Source organism: Phascolarctos cinereus, unplaced genomic scaffold (genome assembly GCF_003287225.1).
Source record: "Phascolarctos cinereus isolate Bilbo 61053 unplaced genomic scaffold, phaCin_HiC Scaffold_9;HRSCAF=440, whole genome shotgun sequence".
NCBI classification, from domain to species: domain Eukaryota; kingdom Metazoa; phylum Chordata; class Mammalia; order Diprotodontia; family Phascolarctidae; genus Phascolarctos; species Phascolarctos cinereus.
Window position 1 is genome coordinate 33,859,247 of NW_027556402.1, and position 25,037 is coordinate 33,884,283.

At 39.3% G+C, this 25,037-nt stretch overlaps 1 protein-coding gene and 1 pseudogene across 2 annotated transcripts in view; both read left to right on the plus strand.

Moving 5' to 3' along the window:
* LOC110209639 (alcohol dehydrogenase E chain-like) overlaps positions 1 to 25,037 on the plus strand; it is a 164,072-nt pseudogene that overhangs the window by 111,446 nt on the left and 27,589 nt on the right. The gene's annotated exons all lie outside the window — the stretch shown is intronic.
* On the plus strand, positions 53 to 21,911 carry LOC110203900 (alcohol dehydrogenase E chain-like). The gene is made up of 6 exons (XM_078148471.1): positions 53 to 59; positions 2,086 to 2,173; positions 2,302 to 2,521; positions 5,142 to 5,402; positions 11,153 to 11,291; positions 21,445 to 21,911. Exons 1-5 carry the CDS (start codon positions 53 to 55, stop codon positions 11,198 to 11,200), a joined length of 624 nt encoding a protein of 207 aa, XP_078004597.1. The 3' UTR covers positions 11,201 to 11,291; positions 21,445 to 21,911.

Genomic DNA, 25,037 nt, shown 5'->3' on the forward strand with positions numbered 1-25,037 from the left:
AATGAAAAAGAAATGACTGACTGTGGATGGACATGGTTAAAGTTCTTTGAAGATGAAAGGTAAAAGTAACTGCAAGCTCCAGTTATGGCCAATGCCAGTTACAATGTATCTGCTTATTCACATTTTAATTGAATAATCAGTCACTGTCCTTGGTAGTGCAGAACAGAGGAAAAAAGAAAGATAATGAAACTCTACAGGAAAATTCTTAATACTCATTTTAACCACATTTCAAATTCTTACATTCTAAAATGTTCGATTTTTCTTTGGTCTGGAGTCTGGATGATCTGAGTTCAAATTCTGCTTCAGACATTTACTGGCTGTGTGATCTTGGGCAAGTCACTTAACTGCTATCTGATTCAGTTTCCTAATCTGAAAACAGGGATAATAACAGCACCTACAGCACAGGGTGGTTGGGAGAATCCAATAAGGTAATCCATGTGAAGCACTTGAAGTGCTATATGAATGTTAGTTATTAATTCAATTCAATAAGTATTTATTAAGGCCCTACTATGTGTCGGGCACTGTGCTGAGTGTTGGGGATAGAAAAAGACGCAAAATGCAATTTCTGCTGGAGGAGACAACATGCAAATGAATATATATAAAGCAAACATTTAAAATATATTCCCTTGAGAAAGAAGTAAGGGGGGCAGCTAGGTGGCACAAATGGATAGAACACCAGTCCTAGAGTCAGGAGGACCTGAGTTCAAATCTGGCCCCTGACACTTACTAGCTGTGTGACCCTGGGCAAGTCACTTAACCCTGATTGCCTTACCAAAAAAATAAATAAATAACAAAGAGAAAGAGAGAGAAAGAAGTAAGGATATCCAACAAAAGATAATATTGATATAATATTACATCTAAGCATTAACACAGCGAGAAAAACTAAGACATTTTCCTTTTTCTTGCACCGAAAACTTTTCATTTCCCATGTGCCCCAAACCAACATGACATACCACATCTGTCTAACACCTGGCAGAATTATAGAGGCCTATCCATCCTAAGACCCATGTGCTGAAATTCACAGGAGGAATTTTGAACTTTTGTACTTCTCTGCTGGACCAATTGCCCATGACAGAACAGTCACAGAGACTAATATGATAATGACCAGTCACGATTCATTTCCCATGAGTCTTACCTTGCAGACAATGCAATCAGTCAGTCAATCCCAGGATCAGAGACACAGAGCTGGATGGGGCCTCAGAATCCTTTTAAGCCAATGAACTCTACTGATAAGAAAACTGAGGACCAGGGAAGTTAAGCAATGTGTCCAAGGACACACAAATAGGCAATATCTGAGGAAGAATTTGAACCTCTGACCCCAGAGCCAGTGCCTTTTCCATGGTATGCCTCTGATCAATCTAAAAACATTTATTAAGCAACTATTATGTACCTGGTACTATATTAAGGTGTGAGGATGCAAGGACAAAAGCAAAATAATCCCTGTCCCCAAGGGGCTTATATTCTACCATGGAACACAACATATACAAAAATACACAGAAGCAGAGAGATACTAGCAGCTTGGGAGATGTGGAAATGTTTCATGTCAAAGGTAGTGTGCTACTGCCTAGAGATTCTTTCTTTGTTTATGTATATGGGGAGGCAGTAGAAAGAGTTCTAGATAGATATCAGAAGACTTGGGTTTAAATCATATTTTTGCAACTTTCTAGCTAGCGACTTCAAATAAATCACTCTACCTTACTAAGTCTCAATTTCCCCATCTCCCCAAAATGGGAGCATACTTTATAGGGTTGTTGTATCAAATGAGATAATGGGAGCAGAACTTACATGCCTCAAAAAGTGTAATATAGAGGCAGCTAGGTGGCACAGCTGATAAAGCTCTGGCATTGGGGTCAGGAGGGCCTCAGTTCAAATCCGGCCTCAGACACATGACACTTAACTACCTGTGTGACCCTTAACCCCAACTGCCTCACCAAAAAAACCCAAAAAAAAGTGTGATATAATTTTGTTTCCTAACACTGGGACCCACTTTGCTCTTCTGTAAGGTGGGGCTTGGACAAGATGAACATCAAATTCTAATATCTTGTAATTCTAGATTTTTAACAATACTTTCTCTTCTCCCCATAGGTGACAAAGTCATCCCACTCTGTACTCCACAGTGCAGGAAATGCAAAGTTTGTAAGCACCCAAATGGCAACCTTTGCACTGAAAATGAGTAGGTTTCTACTATTTTCCCTTGGGGTAGCACTGGAATTGTATTTGTGTTGATGCCTATGTCTCATGGTGTGTATCTGTGTGTGTGTGTGTGTGTGCGCGTGCATGTGTGTGTGTTTCCTTGATTAGCCTAAGTGCCACTAAAGGCACCTTGCCAGATGGTACCAACAGATTTACCTTCCAAGGGAAGCCAATTCATCATTTCCTGGGCGTCAGCTCCTTCAGTGAGTACACAGTGGTGGGTGAAATCTCCGTTGTAAAGATTGATTCATCTGCTCCTCTGGAAAAAGTCTGCCTAATTGGCTGTGGATTTTCCACTGGTTATGGCTCTGCAGTAAAAGTTGCCAAGGTAAGAAAGAGAGCTTCAATCTAATTCACTCAATAGAGCAGACCTCAAGGTACAAGGTGCATAACCAAAGAGTAGATACTTGGGCTAGTAGCTAGAAAGGAAATATTTTCTTATAGGGAAACATGGTAGGCTAGTGCAAAGAGCCCTGAATTTGGCAACTAAGACCAAAAGTTTCAATCCTGGCTCTGATACTTAAATTATGTAAATTATGTAAGTTTAGGTAAGTCATTCTTTGGGCCTGAGTTTATCTATTAGGAAAAAAAAGTAAGAATTGGACTAGGTGATTGTAGAGCAATGGAGTCCAGATAACAAGCTTCATCCTGCCAAAGGCAGAGCTTTAACAAACTTTACTGTTCCTTCCCAGGTGAAAATGAGAACGTCTACTAGCAGGGACAGGCTCAGTGTGGCCTCTCTGGGCAACCCACAGGCTACTGTTTTACGCCACAACAATCTTATGCAAATATTACCCCCCATTTCACAAAGGAGAAAACTGAGGCTGAGAGAGGTTAATTGACTTTCCTAGGGTCACAGAGCTACCAAATAAGATAGTATTTGAACTCAGGTCTTCCTGATTTCAAGTTCAGCATTCAATTCATTTCATCAGTGGAATAATGTGGGGAGTACTGGACAGTCAAGTACCTGAATGGAGTAACGGAAGAAGAGAGGGACCAGTATGGCAAAATTCTTGGATGGGAATTTGAGAAAAGGACAGTGGGAGCTAGGTAATGATCAAACTGGTCATACAACGTGAGAACGATATTCTTCCTCCTTATCATCATGGATTATACTAGAGGTATGCTGACGCCAGCTTAAAATTTTCAGTGTGAGCGTTTAGACCTCAAAAATTGGCTTACAAATCAGTACTTGATTAATTTTTTTATTGGCTTCTAGACTTAAGAAAGTGATGGGGAAAATATTCAGAAGGCAAATTAAGCTTTAAAAGCATGTTCCCTTTCCCAGAAAATCATTTGTTAAACATTTACCAGCACACCCCTGCTTATGATACTTCTGTGATTCTAAGTCACATTCACAAATACTGTCTTTTCCTCAGTGGTCTTGATAGAACATACATACAATGCTGTTGCTTTTGAACTATGTAGAACTTGAATGGGGGGGGAGTAAAAAAGTTAATAATATGCGACTATGATCCCATACCCAGCATTTTATTCTCATATTTGCACTTGCAAATGACACAGCTAATCATTAACTGCTTTAGTGTGCCTCCTTGTGCAATAGAAGAATAGAAAATAAGTTGTTACATAACACAGAGTCAAGATTAAGGTCATCACATTTCAAAGCAGATGAATGCCAATTATAAAATTGACAAAATTGCAATATTTCATATAATGCATTATTAATGATTGATGTAAGTGAAAAAAATATGAGTAAGTCAAAAAGATCTCAAGCTGGTTGGTCTCACGGTGTGTTGTGAAATTCAAATAGAAACAGATTCTCCTGGTAACTGAGAAAACCACAAAATAATGTTCTATTGTATCTCATTTTTATTTATTTTGTTAAATTTTTCCCAATTATATTTTAATTGGTCAGGGCAGAACTTTAGAGCTTCCTCTTATCTAATGAGAAAATGCTCTAGAATAAGAAGTTCAAATATCATTGATGATGTAGCTTTGAGCAGGTCACCTCATCTCTCTGGTCCTCAGTATCCCATATGTAAAGCATGTAGGCAGATAGATGGCAAAATAGAGTACTAACATAGACAGACAGACAGATAGATAGATGATAGATAGATAGATAAGTAGTTAGGTAGGTAGACAGGTAGAAAGGTCTAGGTAGATAGAGATGTTATCTCAGTAAGATCCTCACAACAACCCTAAGAACTAGGTGCCATTATTATCCTCATTTTGGAGATGAAGAAACTGAGTCTGAAAAAGATTAAGTGACTTACCCAAGGTTTCCCAACTGGCAAGTATCTAAGCCAGGATTTGAAATGGGGTTTTGCTCACTCCAAGTCAAGCGTCCTATCCACTAACATCACTGACTTGCCTAGGTCACTTATTTCTCCTTGGAAGTCCATCCCAACTAAGCTGGGAAATGTGTATCATCAGGTTGGATGTAGGCTGATGGATTTTTCAGGCACAGAGGGTCATGAAGACAATATAAAAAGGCTTGATGGGGCTGGTAATTGGCACCAGTGTGGAGAATGACCCCTAATATTGAAATTATACATCCTGGAAGTAAGCCATAAGACAAGTTGATAATGTGGGAGCACCCTTGCAATTTTTTCACATTCCTTCAAGGATGTTTTTGGTCACTTCTCATGGTCTCTTACACTTCTCTGCTTCCTGCATAAAATGGCTAAAGCCAAGTATCCTGGAGTTGAGTGGCTAACACCTCTTTCTTGATTAAATTTTTTTGAACTTTAAAACACCTTGGAGAACATGGGATTCAACCCCTTTGTTGTACACATGAAGAAAACAAGGCTCAGAGAGGTTAAATGCCCTATTGAATCCTTAAGGCTTTTGTTGTTAGCTCTCTGTACAGCAAAAGATTACTAAATCATTCATGGGAATTTTAGATTGACTTAAGAATTACAAAGATTGTGTAAGTACACTACCCAGGGGTGGGTAAATCTAAACTCTCATGTTTTCTGACCACACAGGTCACTCCTGGTTCTACTTGTGTTGTCTTTGGCCTGGGAGGTGTTGGCTTATCAGTGATCATTGGCTGCAAGACAGCTGGAGCCTCCCGGATCATTGGCGTGGACATTAACAAGGACAAATTTGCAAAGGCCAAAGAGTTAGGTGCTACTGAGTGCATCAACCCTCAGGACTACAAGAAACCAATCCAAGATGTGCTAGTTGAAATGACCGAGGATGGCATTGATTTTTCATTTGAAGTTATTGGCTGTCTGGATGCAATGGTAAGTATTTCATGACACTCTGAGACTTCTCTACCCATGGACTAAGGCCAGGGTGTTAGTGTGAACCCAAGGGACAAATGATAAAGCCATCTGCATCTTTTGGAGATTGCCTGCTGAGTATACAGTACCTTAATCCAAACAATGTTTTTAATTTCTGACATTCCTCTTCAGTTGAAAAGGAGAAAGATAGCTAGGGCTGGGGAGTTGTGTTGTTAGATTAATCTCATGAAGAATTAAGCTTCATAACTCTTCATTATGCACTGGAAAGAGTGCTGATCTAGGAGACCCAAAGATTTGAAAGAAATAGCATTTGCAATATAGCACAAAGAGTTTTAAACTTGAAGTCAGGAAACCTGGGTTTAGATCCCAGCTCTGATGTTTACTAGCTGTGTCACCATGGGAAAGTTCTGTCTCTGAGGCTCAATGAGCTCATCTATAAAATGGGAATGATGATACTTTTATGACCTATCACAAGATCATTTTGAGGAATGTTTTAAGTGAACCTTCAAGTACTATGTAAATGTGAGAGGGGCAAGAAAGGAGAATGGATAGAGGTTGGCCTCAGAGTCAGGTTGACACTGGTTCAACTTTTCTCTCTGATAAATACTGAATATGAGGTCCTGGGCAATTAACTTAACATCTTAGAGCCCCAGGTAATTTTCTAAGACTATGAAATGCAGAACAATTACTGATGAATACTAGCACAAGAAGCTTATATATCATGCAACTCCCCAGATGGCTGCAATGGCAGATCTAGATATTTGTTTAAGCAAGATACAACATTTAGGTATAATATAAATATGCATTATTACTAATAAACACTATTAGTGATATCAGTAACAATAGTAAAGCACAGTTTTCTTCTTTAGTAACTGCAAACTTCTCCCAGAAACAAAGCTCATCCTTTTTAATAAGAATATTTGACTAGTTTTACATGGATGTGGGTGATGGAAAACTGTTGAAAAATTAAACAACTTTCAAAAAAAAGTCAATGGGGAGGCTCATGGTGGGAATGAGAAGACAGCAACATATCCTAAATAAAGAATTCTAAAGGAGAACGAAAGTAAAAGGTGTCATGGGGGAAGTATAGATGCAGGAAAAAACATACTAGCTAGTCATGTAGGGAGCCCATGGAATGACTGTTGGAGAACCCAAGTATTACACTGGTATGTCTGAAGAAAGGGAGGAAAGCCTACAGAATATTGGCTTGAACTCTTGTTATAGACTTGTGGGCAGACATGGATAAGGGTCACCCTCAAGATACAAGATAAACAGCAATTGGGAGTGAGGGCAGTGAGGATCAAAATCTGCATCATTGAATGAAACACACAAACCAGTGAGATCACAGATTCACTTGAGGACCTGATGACTCTCTCTTCCATAAGTTCTTCATCTCCTGGGAGCACAGCAGGATCATCAGTAATCTTAAGTCATAATTAGAAATGCCATCTTTCTCCTGTAATAAGAGTAAACACTTTAAAACAGATAAAGGATTTTACATAAGGTGCCCAGAACAGAGCACTGTGGAAGGCAGTTTGGATGAGGAGCACTTTTCTACCTGTCTCTTTTTGGGGAAAGTGGGTAGAACTGACCACACTTGTGTCCACCCACTGGACAAAACAGGATGTGACCTTCCATTGAGGTCCCCACTTTCTCCCTCACCTCAGGAAGTAAACCCCAAACATCCTAGTACCAAAGCAACCTATACACTTGAAGGTAATGAGTACCAGTTTCACTTGACTTCTTTTCTCTGAAAAATTTCTTTAAAAGCTCAAACATGCAGAGTGTACATAAAATTCACAAAGTGCTGCAAGCCTCCTGCCAATCTAAGCTGGAAGAATACTTTCCTGGCAAGTTGAATTGGAGTTAGAATAACAGCTAGCATTTATACAATGCTTTAAGGTTTGCAAGGCTTTTTACAAATATTACTTCATTTTATCCTTACAACAACCAGGAAAGGTAAGTGCTATCATTATCCCTATTTTACAAATGAAAAAAATGGAGGCTGAGGACAGAAAAGTGACTTATCCAGGGTCAGACAGCCAGTAAGTGTCTGAAGATGGATTTTAACTCAGACCTTCCCAACTCCAGGATGTAATCTAAATTATCTTATCCTTATCCTATAAACCATTGCTTAAAAAATGAAAATAACCAGTACACAAAATTTTGAACAGACAAGAAACATTTAGCATAATTCATTATGCTACTCATTGCATGGGTCAAGTGAGAAACAGAATGGGGTCAATTCACTGTTATTCCAGAAGCTCCTCAGAGTAGCCATAATTCAATCATTCTTTGTTAGGTTATCTTAATATGCCCACCTCTGAGCCAGGGAAAATATATTCTATTAACTATGCTGCGTGTTATTGAGCTAAAAACAATACACACGGAATAGCATATTTAGGATAGAAGAAAAATGTTCTTATATTGCTTGCAAGTGAACTAAACAAAACCTTGGCCAAGCAAACAAGAAAGCAAACATTTATTACGCACCTCCTATTTATTGGTTGCTGATGGGCACCTGAAATACATTAACAAAAATCAAATCATTCTCAGTCCTCAAGGAGACTACAGAATTTAGTCTTTAGAATCTTAGAGAGTTTTGGAGCACGAAGGCCAGGGCTTGAATCTCTGTTCTTATACAGAGGCGGCTAAGTAATGCAATGAGTTAAGTACTGACACAAGTCAAGAGAACTGACTTCAGATCCCGTCTCAGAAACTCACTCAGCAGTGTGGCCCTGGGCAAATCACCTAACCTCTCTCCACCTCAGTTTCTTCATCTAAAAAATGGGTATAGTAATAGCATGTACTCCACAGAGATACTATGAGTATCCAATTATACAACGTGTGTAAAGAGCTCTGCAAATCTTAAATGCTAATTATTATTATTGCCAATAGAAACAAAAATAATAATAACTAGCTGAGTAGCCATGGGCAAACCCCTTAACTTCTCTGCATCACAGTTTCCTTATTTATAAGATGGAGATCACTTGAATTCCTTCACTAAGAAGGTGGTGAAAGGAAAGAAGTACCATGTTACTGTGATGTATTCTTATAGCGGAGCAGCAGCCTAAAAGCCATTATGAGTTTCAGCCATTATTTGTAAAACATGTTAACGAAAGATCAGAAATCAAAGGAGTCAGATGGTACTAAGGTGATTTTGGATTTTGTTTTTTTGAAACCTTTTGAGTTTAGTGTGTATATAATGAAGCAACTTACAAACTAGTTGAGTAACTGTTTTGTAGCTCTTTATTACAGTACCTTGGATAATGACGATCATAGAATAGCTTTTGTTTTTCTCTTATTTATGATATATATGTGTGTATTTCATCTAAGACAGCTGCCTTTCTAGCCACCAATAAGGCTTATGGAGTTTGTGTCATTGTGTGTGTTCCTCCTAGTGGCCAAAATATTTCTTTCGATCCTATGCTGCTTTTGACTGGACGCACCTGGAAAGGAGCTATTTTTGGAGGTGTGTAGTTTGTCATGAGAAGAGAATGTCTGTTAAAAACTCAAGCTGGTGACTTTTTACCACTAAGAAGTACGGTTGTTAAAATATTGCTAATAATTAGGGTTGTGGGGTTTTTCTTGGTTTTTTGTTTGTTTTTGTTTCTTTACCTCTGGCTAGGTGAAACATTTCAAAGTGACTGAGATGTTGACATAATTATGTAGACTTACTGAGGTTCAAGTCAATTCAGCAAACGTTTATGAAGCACGTACTGTGCGCCAGTTACTGTTGTCAGGATACATTTCAAACTGCCTTTATGAGTCAGCTAATAAGCACTTTTAAAGCACTTATGTGCCAGGCACCATATTAAATGCTAGTGCTGCAAGGAAAGGGAAAAACTGTCCCTACCCTAACAAAAAAAAAAAAACACAATTCACATTCTTAAAAGGGAGACAACATTGTTTTCATCTGACTAGCTAAGTCTTTCACACTTGATCATTACATCAGTGTTACTATGTACAATGTTCTCCTGGGTATGCTTATTTCACTTTGCATCAGTTCATATAAGATTTTACAGTTTTTCTGAAACCATCCTGCACAATACTATTCCATCACAAATCATAAACCACACCTTGTTCAGCCATTCTCCAATTGATGGACATCCCCTCAAGTTTCAATTCTTTGCCACCACAAAAAGAGCTATTTTAAATAATTTTGTAAAAATAAGTCCTTTTTCCTTTTTTAAAATCTCTTTGGGATACAGACCGAGTAGTAGTATGTCTAGGTCAAAAGGCATATAGAATTTTATAGCTCTTGAACATATTTCAAAATTGTTCTCTAGAGCAGTTGGAGCAGTCCACAACTCTACCAACAATGCATTAGTGTACCAAGTATTCCACATACACTCCAGCATTGATCATTTTCCTTTTCTGTCATGTTACCCAATCTGATAGGTATGGATTCTTTTAATTTGCCTTTCTCTAATAAATAGTGATTAAGAGTATTTTTGTCATGTGACTCTTCATAGAGTTGATTTCTTCTGAAAACTGCCTATTCATACCATTGGCCATCTCTCAATTGGGGAATGGTTCTTATTTTTATAAATTTGACTCAGTTCCCTCTATATTTCAGAAATAAGGCCCTCATGTGTATAGAAACTGAAGGCCTCCTTTACTGGATTTTGTTTCCTGTGGACTTCCACGGGTCTCAGAGGATATTTTTCTTCCATATGGAAGGCCTACAAACAATAGGCCAGTGAGCTAGAAGAGAATCTTCCAGGAACTTCTCTCTATAGTACCCAGTCTGATGGATATATGCAGTCTCTTTCTCACTCCTCCATCTTTTTTGTCTTAATTCCATTTCTGTCAGATTTGCAAGACACCAGGCAGCTACATTCTTACCAGCCATAATTAAGCATACTCTGTTCCTGATGAGGCATTTGAAATCACTATCTTTTAGGGAATGGGTGGAGAACCTCTGGCCTCAAGGCCACATGTAGGCTTCTAGGTCCTCAAGTGCGGCCCTTTGATTAAATCCAAACTTCAATCCAAATCAACTTTAATGTTGTTGATCAGTCATTTCAGTCTGGGCTGACTCTTTGTGATCCCATTTGGCAAAGATACTGGAGTGGTTTGCCATTTCCTTCTCCAGCTCATTTGACAAATAAGGAAACTGAGGTAAACAGGGTGAAGTGACTCACCCAAGATCACAGGACTACTAACAAGATTCAATCACAGAGCCAACCTTGAGGACCTAGAGGTCTGCATGTAGCCTTGAGGACACAAGTTCCCTATGCCTGTTTTAGTCTATAGACTCAAAATCCAAATTCCATTCTAAAGGGATAATCTTATTAGGCAGACATTCACTTTCCAAATCAAAGGTTCTCTTGTGCAGCCCTTGCCTTTAATGGTCGGCAGTCAGGAAAACAAAACCTCTGCCCTATGATCCTCAGTTTCTTATCTAAGAAACTCTGTGTGGCAGATGTCTACTGTGTGCAACCCACTCATAAGTAGACATTGTGTTAGCTATTCAGGCCTAAACACTCTACAACAATTTTCGTTGCTTTAATCTAATAATCGATTTCCTGGCTTTCTGTATGTGCAATTTTTAGTATGTAAATACCCCAAAAGAAACTGATTTTTTCTCAAAAAACTGTTCTATCACCTCGAGGGAGCTTGAAGGCATCAGTTCACCTTTGTTATGTAGTGAAAATGAAAAACTACTTTTACAGGCTGTCACTTTTACATCCTCATGCACATTGCTTATCTGAATGAAATAATGGTGTTCTGTTTACATCTTTCAGATTTTAAAGGCAAGGATGATGTCCCCAAGCTGGTCTCTGATGTTATGACCAAGAAATTTAAACTGGACCCATTAATAACACATGTTTCTACTTTGGATAAGATCAATGAAGGATTTGACATGCTGCGCTCAGGAAAGAGGTAAGATTTTGATATCCTTCCCTTTTTCTGCTCAGAAATTTGGTAAGCAATAGCTTCATAATTTGGCTTTTATTTTCACAGGGATAGCCCATCAGCAAAGCAGTGGCTAAGGGATTCAGGCAGACAGTACAAAGGCAGTGTCATTTTGTTCATCACCGGACTAACTTTGTTGCTGATCAGGCATTTTCAGTCTTGTCTGACTCTTTGTGACCCCACTTGGGGTTTTCTTGCAAAGATACTGGACTGGTTTGCCATTTCTTTCCCCAGATCATTTGATTGATAACAAAATTGAGGCAAAAACGGTTAACTGACTTACCCAGGGTCACACAACTAGTAAGTTTCTGAGGATGGATTGGAACTCAGGTCTTTCTAACGCCAGGCCTCATGTTCTGTCCACTGTAACACCCAGCTGCTCTAAAAACTAACTTTAGTGACAGGACATTTTAGACCCTACAAAAGGTAATAAGTGAGAGCTAGAAAACCTTCTTTAACCTATGTTCTTATGTTACAATCCAACCATAGCTCTCTTCCATAGTCAGGGCCTTTTAGTGTTCTTTAAAGGAAAAAAAGGACTCAAAATCATGAGTTGTTTAGAAATTGCAAGTAAAATGAAATTGGAACAGTAGAAGGTGTCTTGGGAACCTCCACTGACTTTGGAGTAAGAATCACTTTGGGTGCTGGGTTCAAATCCCAACCCTACTACTCCCTTTTACTGACCTTGAGTCTTTAACTCCCTGGGCCTCAGTTTCCTCTTGTGTTCAAGGAACGGCTTGGACTAGATAGCAGATGAGGTGCCTTCCAACTCCAGAGCTGTCATCCTATGCAGTAGAATCAATCAATCACTGAGCATTTATTAAGCACACACTATGTGACAGGCATTGTTCTGAGTGCTAGAGATGCAAAGAAAAACCAAAGACAATTCCTGCCTTCAAGGAGCTTACATTTCAGTGAGGGAGAAAACATATATAAATCCAACATATTTGAAGGGCCAACTCATGATCAGTCATCAGAGTGAAGAAAGAGATGGTGGAAGAGTATGTCAAAGGGACATCAGCCGGTCAGTAATTATTTATTAAGCACCTAATATATGCCAGGCACTGGAACCTTAGACGGGCTGGCACCAGCTGCTGACAAGATCAGGAAAAGCCTCCTGAAAGAGAAGAGATTTCAACTGAGTCTTGAATGAAGCCAGAGAGTCTAAAAGTTGTAGCCTAGACGGAAGAGTAGCCCAGGTGTCTAGAATAGTCAGTATAAAGGCATGGAGACAGAAGATTAGTGTCCTGTTCAAAGAATACTCTTTCTGTAAGTCTAGCTGTGCCAGGCAAAAAGTTTGAGAGACATAATTTCTGCATAATCAATCGCTGTATTAAATGCTACCATATTATTAATAAAAGGGGTCAGTGACACTCTTCAATGCCAAAGACCTTTCAAGAGACTCACTCAATGGTTATATGCTCTTGGAAGATTGGGTGTTCCTGAGGATGGCAATTGATTCTAATTGGTTAGGGAGTAATGAGAGAAAATGAATATTATAAGGAGAGATAGACCTATTCTAATGAGAGGCTAGGAGATGTGACTTTGATCATTTCATTTACTTCCACATCACCCCTAGCCTTGCGCAATTTAGTGAAAGAATTTATACACACACACACACACACACACACATACACACACCTGAGTGGAACACGATGGGCAGGAATTCACCTAGATAAGATAGTCTAGGTGGGGTAAATTTTTGGCCGGGTTCAATAAAGTCTTTCAGAGGCTGGGATTCAAACAAGAAAATAGTACAGGGAAAGAGCTTAGATTTCCCCCATAATTGGTTATTAATAATCACTTCTTTCAAAGCTGGAAACCCATATGGAAAGCAGTTGAAGACAAGCAACAGATGAAGGATCCAGGTTATGAAGAGATTTAAAAGGCCAAACAAAGAACTTTATTTCTGAACCTAGAGAGAATAGGAAGAGGTTTATTGAGTAGGGGAGTGGTATGGTCAGATCTGCAGTTTAAGAAAAATCACATTATGTAGCTGAAAGATTGGAGGTGTGTGTGGGGGGGTACTTCATGCAGAAACAACAGTTCAAAGGCTTTTGCAATTGTCCAGGGGAGAAGTGATGAGTGCTTCAATCAGAGAGGTGGCTATGTGAATACAGAAAAGTAGATATATAAAGAGATGTTATAAGGAAAGAAATTACAAGATCTGATACTCATTAGATACCTGCGGTAGTGAGAGAGAAGAACCAGGGCTGATATATAAATCATAAACCTAGCTGGTGGGAAGGATGATGGGACCCTCCACAGTAAAAGAAAGTTAGGGGCTGCTAGGTGGTGCAGTGGATAGAGTACTGGCCCTGAAATCAGGAGGAGCTGAATTCAACTCCAGCCTCTGACACTTACTAGCTGTGTGACCTAGGGCAAATCACTTTACCCAATTAGCTCCAAAAAACAAAAAAACAGGATAATAAACTTTAGAAGAAGGAACAACTTGAAAGGAAACAGATTGAGTTCTTGTTTGGACATGTTGAATTTCAGATATCTAAAGGACATCTTGTTCACAGCGTCCAACAAGCAGTTGGTAATGGAGAACTGGATTTCACGGGAGAGAACTGGATCTGGGAATAATTTGCATGGAAATCATAATTGAACCCATGTGAGTTGATTAAATCAACAAGAGAGTATGGAAGAATAATTCTTAACCTATTTTGTGTCATGGCAGCTTGGTAAGGCTTCTTCATCCGTTCTCAGAACAATGCTTTTTAAATGAATAGAATAAAATACATAGGATTGCAAAGGAAGCAAGATATATTGAATCACAGTAAACAAAATCTTTACTTTAGTTCAGGAGCCTCAGGTTAAGAAACCCTAGCATAGAAAGAAAAGAGAAGATGGCCCAGAACTGAGCTTTGGGAACACCCCTAGTTAGGGGACACGTCATGATGAAGATTTAGCAAAGGAGACTGAGGAGTAATCAAGCAGGTGAAAAGAACCAAGGGAAAGCAGAGTCACCAAAACCCAGAAAGGAAAGAGTATCTTGGAGTAGTAAGTGGTCAATGGTGTCAAAGGCTCTGGTGGAGGTAAGGAGAGGACTGAAGATGAGGATCATAAAGAAGCTATCAGATTTAGCAATTTAGAGATCCTTGGTGGCTTTGCAGAGAGCCATTTCAGCTGAATGGTGAAGCTGGAAGGCAGACTGGAAGAGGTTTAGAAGGGACAGAGAAGAAAGGAAGCCCTGATTGGAACGAGTGTTTTCAAGGAGCTTACCACAGAAGGAGAAGTAAGATAGAGGGTGGTAGCTGGCAGGCATGGAAGGAACTAGTGAGACAGTAGGGATTTTGAAGTAGAAATCTGGACATATTTTTGACAGCTTTATGTAAATGTGGGAGTTATTGAAGATTAGAAAGATTGCGTATGATGATGGAGGCAAGTTTCTGAAGAAAATGGGAAGGAGATAAGGGGAATATTTAGAGGGTTGGTCTTGGTACTCAGAAGGGCCACCTTATCTTCAGAGACTGGAGTGAAGGAAAAGATAGTGGGAGATGATATCTACAGGTGTCAATTAATCAGTCAGCCAATTAATGAACACTCATTACGTACCTACTATGTGTTAGGCACCAGACCACATGCTACGAATATAAAGAAAGGCAAATGACCATCTCCTCTCAAGGAACTTGGGTTTGAACAGGAGAGATAATATGTCAACAATTATGGACAAAGAAGCTATGTACAAACAAACAGCAACTACATACAAAAACTATGTACAAGGTCAATGAGAGACGATCAACAGAAGGAAGGCACTAAAACTGAGGAAGAGGATCAGGAAAAGTTTCTTATAAAAGGTGGGATTTAGGGGCAGCTAGGGGAGCAGTGGATACAGCACTGGCCCTGAAGTCAGGAGGACCTGAGTTCAAATCTGGCCTCAGACCCAACACTTGACACTTACTAGCTATGTGACCCTGGGCAAGTCACTTAACCCCAACTGCCAAAAAAAAAAAGGTGGGATTTTAGCTGGGACTTGAAGGAATTCATGGCAGCTGAGAGATAGACAGGAGGAGGGAGAGCTTTCTGGGCGCGGGGGACAGCCACTGAAAAGTGGCCCAAGGGAGGGAGACGGAGTGGGCTTGTGCAAAGAAGCCAATGTCACTGTATCACAGACTGTATGGGAGGGATGATATAGGGTGGAAGACGATTGGAAAGGTAAGTAGTATGAGAAAGAGCAAAGAAGAGGAAAAAGTCAGAGAGTGGTCTCAATTTTTTCCAGTGAGGTGAAGAAAAGGATGAGAATAGGGAGGAAGTGGCATGAGAGACTTGGGAAGAGAAAGAAAGATTGTGTGTAGGATAGGGAGTCAATCAGACATGAATAGTGGGATTGTTTTGCTATAGTGGGGGCCTATTTGAGATTAGCTAACATAATTTTTTTTCTGCTGGGCAATGGGAGTTAAATGACTTGCCCAGAGTCACACAGCTAGTAAGTATCAAAATGTCTAAAACCAGATTTGAACTCAGGTCCTTCTGACTCCAGGACTGGTGCTGTATCCACTGCGCCACCTAGCCATCCCCAAGTAACACAATTTTGAGACAGACCTAGTCAGCATGGTTTTACGATTCCCTCCCGTTCCATTCAACAACGTGTGAATAAGACCAAAGAAGATAAATAGTAGAAGTCATTCAGGATTATGGTTTGTCAAGACATGACAGAATGAAAGGGAGAGAAAACAGTATAGGATAGTATAGAGCTGACTTAGCTCGCCAAGAGGTCAAGTTTGGGAAGGGAGAAGAGTGAAGTCAGAGCAGAGGTGATATCCTTTGATAAAACAGTGATGAAGGAAGTGGAAGTCACAGAAAGGACAAAAGCAGGTTTAGGAGTAGAGACAAATAGAAAGAATAATCAAAAACTAGTTTGAATTTTCCATCAAACCATGAGTGTTAAGCCTTGATCTCAATGCAAATTGGTCAACTAATCTGGTGGACACCATTGGTGGCCTTTGTTCCATTCAATGCCATTCAACAAGCATTAACTAAGCACCTACTATGTGCTAAGAACTGTGCTGGTCTGTTTGGGATTAGGTAGTGCAGTGCCTACAGTGCAGGGTCTGAAATCACGAAGACCCATCCTCCTGAGTTTACATCTGGCCTCAGACATTTACTAGCTTTGTGACCCTGGGTGTGTCACTTAGCCCTGTTGGCCTCAGTTCCTCATATATAAAATGAGCTGGAGAAGAAAATGGCAAACCACTCCAGTACTTTTACCAAGAAAACTCCAATGGGATCACATAGAGACATGACTGAAATGACCAAACAACCAAAAACACCTACTGTGTGCTTTAAAAACACCATTCCGGTCTACTTAGAAATAAGTATTTTTTAATGCTAACTCTCCCTCTAAGAACTTCCTTTGTGGTATAGATAATATTACCTTGGAATGTTTTTTGTTCCCCTCTTTTAGGAAAGACTCCAAAAGGAATGCTTCCACAGATTTTATTAGTGTCCTAGGTGCTAGGTAACAAGATGAAATGACAGAGTCCATATTCTTAAAGAATTTACAATCTAATGGTGGGAAAGGGCCAGTAGGGAAAGAGACACTTAAGACATACAGAATTAGGTGAGGGAAATGAGGCTCAGACAGTTTAAGAGACTTACTCAGGGTCAAAAAGCCAGTATTAAAAAACTGAGACTAGAACATGGGTCAACAGACAACCAGGTATATTTGATTGAAATGGTAGAATGTCATCTAACTAGAGCTGGGCGAAGTAGAATATGCATGGTAGCAGGTCTGTAAGAGTCGAACATGAAGGCCAAAATGATATTGACAGATAATGTAACGTTCCTCTTACCCCATGGGAAAGGGGGGATTTTGAAGCTGGGCACTTGTAATCTACAGGTTCTCCAAAGTCCAAAGCAATAAAAATTAATTTCATGGTTTTTACTGAAGGTCATATGGCAAAAGTCCAAGGCAGCAGGTGGAGGGAAATAAGATGGAATTACTAGGCCTAAGAAGCAAAATCTAGATGAAATTTTTTTAACTTTTGTTTTTAAAACTTTAGGTTCCAAATTTTCTCCCTTCCTCTCTCCCCACCCACCCTCATTGAGAAGGCAAGCAACTTGATATAGGTTATATATGTGTAGTCATGCAAAATACTTCCATAGTAGTCATGTTGTGAACAACTAAGTATATTGCCCTTCATCCTATCCTGCCCCCCATTTGTTCTATTCCTCTTTTGACCTTATCCATCCTCAGAAGTGTTTGCTTCTGATTACCCTTTTCACAACTGCCCCCCTCTCTATCATTCCCCTGCTCTTTTGTCCTCTTCCCCCTCTATTTTCCTCTATGGTAAGATAGGTTTTCATACCCAACTGAGTGTGTATGTTATTCTCTCCTTAAGTCAATCCGATGAGAATAAGATTCACTCATTCCCTCTCACCTTCCCCCATTTCCCCTCCACTGTAAAAAGCTTTTCTTGTCTGTTTTCTGTGAGACAATTTACCTCATTCTACCTCCCTGTTTCTCCCTCTCTCCATATAATCCTCTCTCACTTCTTAATTTTATTCTCCAGATGTCACCCCTTCATCTTCAACTCACCCTGGGCCTTCTATCTATCTATCTATCTATCTATCTATCTATCTATCTCTATCTCTCTCTCTCTCTCTCTCTATATATCTCTCTATTATACTATATATGGTATATCTATGTATACTATATAGATATACTATATAGTGTACATATACTATATATATGTAATATATATGTATGTATCTGTGTATATATACAATATTATATATATATATACATATATATATATATATATATATATATATATATATATATATATATATATGACATATTTCCCCTCAACTACTCTAATACTGACAAAGGACTCATGAGTTATAAATGGCATTTTTCCTTGCAGAATGTAAACAGTTCAATAATAATAAGTCTCTTATGATTTCTCTTTCCTGCTTACCTTCTTGTGATTCTCCTGAGTCTTGTATCTGAAAGTCAAATTTTCTATTCAGCTCTGGTCTTTTCATCAAAAATACTTGAAAGTCCTCTATTTCACTGAACATCCATTTTGTCCCTGAAAAGATTATGATCAGTTTTGCTGGGTAGGTGATTCTTCGTTGTAATCCTGTCTCCTTTACCCTCTGTAATATCATATTCCAAGCCCAAAGGTCCCTTAATGTAGAAGCTGCTAAATCTTGGATTACCCTGATTGTGTTTCCACAATACTTAAATTGTTTCTTTCTGGCTGTTTGCAAATTTTCTCCTTGACCTGGGAGCTCTGGGATTTGGCTGCAATATTCCTAGGAGTTTTCCTTTGGAGATCTCTTTCAGGAGGTGATTGGTGGATTCTTTCCATTTCTATTTTGCCCTCTGGTTCTAAAATATCACAGCAGATTCCCTTCATAATTTCTTGAAAGATGATGTCTAGGCTTTTCTTTTGATCATGGCTTTCAGATACTCCAATAATTTTTAAATTATCTCTCCTGGATCTGTTTCCCAGGTCACTTGTTTTTCCAATGAGATATTTCACATTGTTTTCTATTTTTTCATTCTTTTGATTTTGGTTTATAGTGTCTTGATTTCTCATGAAGCCACTAGCTTCCAATTGCTCCATTCTCATTTTTACGGAAGTATTTTTTCAGTAAGCTTTTAGACTTCCTTTTCCATTTGGCCAATTTTGCTTTTTAAGGCATTCTTCTCCTCATTGGTTCTTTGGACCTCTGTTGCCATTTGGGTTAGGCTATTTTTTAAGGTGTTATTTTCTTCAGTAATTTTTTGGGTCTCCTTTAGCAAGCTGTTCACTTGTTTTTCATGATTTTCTTGCATCACTCTCAGTTTTTCCTCTACTTCTCTTACTTGCTTCTCAAAATCCTTTTTCAACTCTTCCATGAGCTGAGACCAATTCACATTTTTCTTGGAAGCTTGGCATGTAGGAGATTTGACTTTGTTGTCTTCTTCTGGTTGTATGTTTTCATCTTCTTTGTCACTAAAGTCAGATTCTATGGCCTGACTCTTTTTGCGCTACTTGCTCATGATCCCAGCCAATTACTTCAGTTACAAACTTTTTATTAAGGTAGAGGTCTGCTTCCAGTGTGAAGAATGTACTGTCCCAAGCTTTGGAGGTTTTGTGCAGTTATTTTCAGAGATACTTCTAAGGACTTGGAAATTTTCAGTTCTTCCAAGGTGCTATGATGAAAGGCGAGGTGTTTACTCCTTTCCTGGCCTATGCTCTGGTGTATTAGTGACCACAAGAACTCTTTTCTGTCTTGGAACTGTGAGGAGGATTCTCTTTTCACAGCCACTACAAGTTCCACCTTGCCAGTGCTCCTCCTCCCCCCAGGACCATCACCCAGAGCTGTGACCCAGATCCAAGCACAGGCAAAGCAAGAGAATCCTGCCTCAGCACCAGCAAAGAGAACCCTATAATGCCCTCTGATCAGCCACTTGATTTCCCCTTAGTCTGTGGGCTAGAAGCTCCAGACACAGCCACCACCCTGAGGTCACACTTTGGGAATGGGGCTGGGATCCTGAGCTTCTCTCTCTCAGTGAAGACACAGACTTTTCCTACTAACATTCTAACTTGTCTTTGGTGTTCATGGATTGAGAAGTCTGGAAACCTGCACAGCTACCCATGATTTAGTCCTCTGAGGACTGCTCCAAGTTTCGCTGACGCCTGCTTGCCCATGCCACGCTGTGCTCCTCTACCAGCTTGGCGTGATATACCTTTCTGATCAACCATCCAGGTTGTCTTGGGCTGGAAATTTGTTTCACTCTGTGTTTTTGTGGGTTCTGCTGCTTTAGAATTTGTTTAGAGCCAATTTTTACAGGAATTTGGAGGGTTTGGGGAAGAGCTAAAGCAAGTTACTGCTTTTACTCCTCCATCTTGGCTCTGCCCATCTAGATGAAATTGTTGAGACCCCTATTAAGAACTATAATCATGTCATAAGTTTGAAAATCCCAAGTCATCAATTCGGGACTATCTTGCTTCAGCATTGGTTTTAACTATGAATTCTCTCTAGAGGATATTGGAAATTTGAGCTTTCTTTTGACAACAGTATTATAATTTTCAGATTTGGGGCCACTTTAGCTCTAGTAGATATTAAGACTCATGAATTCTGATACATGAGACTAAAGTCACAAATAAGATGATTTTAAATAATATGATTTTTAAGTAAGTAGGTAAATGTCAACAAATATGCCCTTTACCTTCTATTACAGATAAGTATTTTTTCATCCAGTAATGTATGGATATGTAGTGATGACTACAGTATATGTAAATAAAGTCTAGGAAAAATAAAAATTTGGCTTCCTTACTGATCCTCCCAAGCCCCCTCCCTACCAACTAATTTGCTCTGTTCTTCAGGGGAATGATTTAGTCTATGATATTACTCGTTGGAAGGAAAGAACAAAACAACTTCTGCTACACTAAGGGCTTCTACATATAATATCATTACGGAAAAATCCTAGAATACCATGGTGTATATTCCATGGTGGTGCTTAATACAGTCAAGTATAACTTAATATATCAGATGGAAATTTGAAAAATTAGTACTTTCATTTCTTGAGACACAATAATTGCTTACTCCAAGAGTATCCATTGATATTCACACTATTGGATATTGGGGAGCAAAAGGATATAAAATGTCAGTTTGAAATTAAATACTCAATGCATCCCCTTCCCAAGAGGCTTTTGGGATTAAAATAAACCAACTTTCTTTTCTATCACCTACATTGACTCAGGAATATCTATGAGAGAATTTTTGGTATACAATAGCATGGCTTCTACCATAAGCTGCCTGTCATCTTGTTACTACATATATTACTCTCTGACCCTCATGCCTAGTAAAATGTCATGTATTCAGGTCCTTAATACATAATTTTCAATGGTGATTATGGGCATGGACAAAAAGAGAAATTAAATCTGATTTAATGACAGAGAAACTGAGAATGGGAAGACAGGAAAAAATGGAACAGAGGTATGATTTTGATCTCCTCCCCTACTTTCCTGGGCCTAGTTTGTCCATGAATGATAAAGGGTGTGATTAGGAAAGCTCTGCAGACCAAGATGGTACTTACCTACATGGAAGCCTACTTGGTCACAGAACAGATTGCCTGAAGTGTGAATTAACTAATACCTTTCATTTCTCATTTCAGCATTCGCACCGTTCTGAAAATGTGAGACCAATCACATGGCCCCATCTTGCCAGCATTCTTATTGTATCTGTAAGGAGTAGCAGGACATCAATAAAAGCTTTCAATAATTCAATCACCAGGTTGACCAATGGAAGCCTGCAGCTGAACTGATTAATGATTAATATGAATGGATTTTTAAGACACTGTCTCAAATTCATTTTGAATGAAGGAAATAAGAAAAGTTAATTAAGAGCTTGATAGAAGGTCATACTTTTCAGTTTCATCATTGTTAAGTATTAGACCTTAGACAACTGACAACCTTCAGTCAAGTGGCAGAAAGCCATCATCATCCATGCCCCTTCCTCATTGATGAGCCATTATGCTTTCTACTTTCTGCCTCTCTGCCTTCTCCCTTTTTCTCATCAGCAAATGTTTGGGGCTCCATTCAGAACATGTCAATATAAAAAATAAAACTTGCTGAATTAAAATACATTCTTTTTTCCTTTGCGCCTTCTCGTTTACAAAATATAAGGTTCGTCCTTTTTAGGTGAACACAAGCCATGCATCATAGGATATCTGAAAAGATATAAAATGACACCAATGGAATATTACTGGTAGTATAATCAAAGGGGGTTTACTATTTATCGGCAAAAGTAAATTGTCTTATTAACTAAATATGAATGAAAAATGAGATATACTTAATGGTAATAGTTCAGTGATCTGCACAACATGAGATACTATATAAAGAAAGCAGCTTGGTATACTTCAATTCACTAAGTATTTATTGAACAATTAGTATTTGTAAGATATTGCACTGGACATTGGGGATCCAAAAAAAAATAAACAGTCCTTGCTACTCAAGGAAGTAACATTCCGCCAGGATGATCAAGATGTATATGAAGAGGAAAATACAAACAAAAAAAATTTTTTTAAATACCCATTGGAGGTTGGAGTCAGGAAATCCTGCATATAGAAAGTGTCACCTGAGTTATTCTATAAAGGAAATTAGAGGATCTATGAGATGGAAGTGGGGAGGAAGTATATTCAAGGTATACAGGACCATGTGCCAAGACTCAGAGACAAATGGCATGTCACATATGGGGAACACCTGGCAAGTCACTTTGACTAAACAGAGAGCATATCATGAAATAAGATTGCATATGGAGGTAGGAACCAAATTGTGAAGATCTTAAGAATTTTGAGGGGTAGAGGAGTGGAGGACATGTTCAGACCTGTGTTTGGGAAGATTCATTTGGCAGCTATGCAGAAACTTGATTGAGAGAGGGAGAGACTGGAATTCAGTAGGCAAATGAAGAGACTACTGCCCTGGGGCAGCCAGGGGGTGCAGTGAATAGAGCACAGGCCCTGGACTCAGGAGGACTTGAGTTCAAATCTGGCCTCAGACATGTAGTAACTGTGTAACCCTGGGCAAGTCATTTAACCCCAATTGCTGAGAGACAGAAAGAGACTATTGCCCCTAATTCAGGTAGATGTTTATGAGGGCACAAATTAGGTTAGAGGTTGTGGGAGTAGGGGTTGACTCCAGGTCAAGTTTTCTAGCCTGGGTGACAGGAAGGATGGTTACCATCATCATAAATGGAGTTTGAAAAAGGGATCACTTTAGGTGGAAATGGAATAGGCTTTGTTTTGGACATACTGAGTTTGAGAAATCCACAGGGATTTAAATGCTTAAGAATCAGGGGGAAAATGCATGCATAACACACTTAAATTTAATCTGCATCATTACCATTCCTTCCATCACTCTAAAGTCAACAATCTACAAAACAATAAATTGAGTCTTGATTTGTAGCATTTTTTACTTTCCAAGATTTCAAGGCTCACACTGAAAGGCGCAACTATCAGCTCTCAAAGTTCAACATGAGTTGGTTCCAACAAACCACTTCCTACAGGCTATCCACTTGAAAATGTCCAATAGGCAGATTACCTCTGGATATGTAGATTTGGAGTAATCTCTATAGAAATCATACTTCAACCCATGGGACCTGATTAAATCAAGATCACCAAGAGGAAGAGTAGAGAGAGAGAATGATAGATGGTCAAGGACAGAATCTCAAGGGACACTCACACTTAGTGGAAAGGAGGAACCCATCAAAGCAGACTGAGAAGAGACAGTCATAAAGGGAGGAGTAAAGTGAAGAGACAGCAGTGTCATGGAAGTCAAAGAAGACAGAGTATCCAGGAGGGGACAATCAACAGTATTAACCCAGTAACTCCTTTTCTCTTCTTTGCAAATGAGTGGTGGTGGGGATGCTGGAACAAATCACCAGAAGCAAAGCCATTGTTCTCTCCTGCTAAACTACATTACTGATCTTTCAAACGTATACTGGTTCATCAGTTGCTTGCGGTCCTTTGTTCTCCAAGAGGACCAAAATGACATGACCACGTTGGAGTTGAGGTACAATGTGTCTGACTGTGGTAGATCAAACCAATACAAGTTTGGCATGCTCGACCCTAGTTCAGGCACAAATAGTCTGTATGAACAATTGGAGTGAAGATGTCTCCAAATTTATGCATCTCACATTTTTTGAGCCACTGTAATTCTGCTTTGCTCACAGAGCACACCACCTTCTTTGATGTGGTCACAGCTTGTTGGGCAGTCCTTCACCAGCATCTCTTTCCAACCTTCTGAGCAGCCCTATAATTATCTCCCCAGCTACAGAGAAACTGAGACACAAGGGGTAACACATATTATCAAAGTCCACGGAAAAAAAAATATTGAGGGCATAGACACAGAACTTGATGGACACCTATATAATGAAATCTCAACTATTTGTACATATGTAGGCTACATAGCATATTTATGCTGTTTCATATACAAGGCCATAAACACACACAGAACACACACAAACCCTTAGATACATGCATCAGTCCAATCTCTGAGGGATTCTACCTCTTAGAAGACTCTGTAAGAAAAAGTACCGGGTCCAGAAAATGTCATTCAGGGAATCGTGGAATAGAACCCAAGTCCTTGGATATATACACTTTTGAGGCCAAGATTGGAGACTAAAAGGCACAAAAGGGGGTCATATGTACCACCAGGCACATGAGTTTTCCACAGAGCTAGAGAGGAAGGCAGATAACCCTACCTTCAGAGCTCAGCAAGAGCTAAACCTAAAGGGAAGTTCTTGTGTGTGCAAGATCAGAGTGCGACCCAGGTAAGGGGGCAAGTTATGTGCTGATTGTTCATTGCATACTGGCTACTTAATTGACAATCAATGGGGAACCCACCAGAGAGGGGTTTTATACTCCTTCAGACTCTGGAGTAGGGCTTGCTTGGCACTTTAGGGAAGGTGGCACAGTGGCTAGAGCTCTGGGCTTGGAGTCAGAAAGACTTAAGTTCAAATTCAGCCTCAAATACTTAAGATTTGAGGCAAGTCAGTTCACCTTTGTTTGCCTCAGTTTCCTCATCTGTAAAATGGGGATGAAATTAGCACCTACCTCCCAGGCTTATTGGGAGGATCAAAAGAGATGCTATTTCTAAAGTACTCAGCACAGATAGTAGGTGCTTCATAAATGCTTAACCACAATTCACTGTTTTCCCTTCACAATAAAGTGAAGGAATCACTCAGTCTGGGTGAGTTATCTTGTTTATT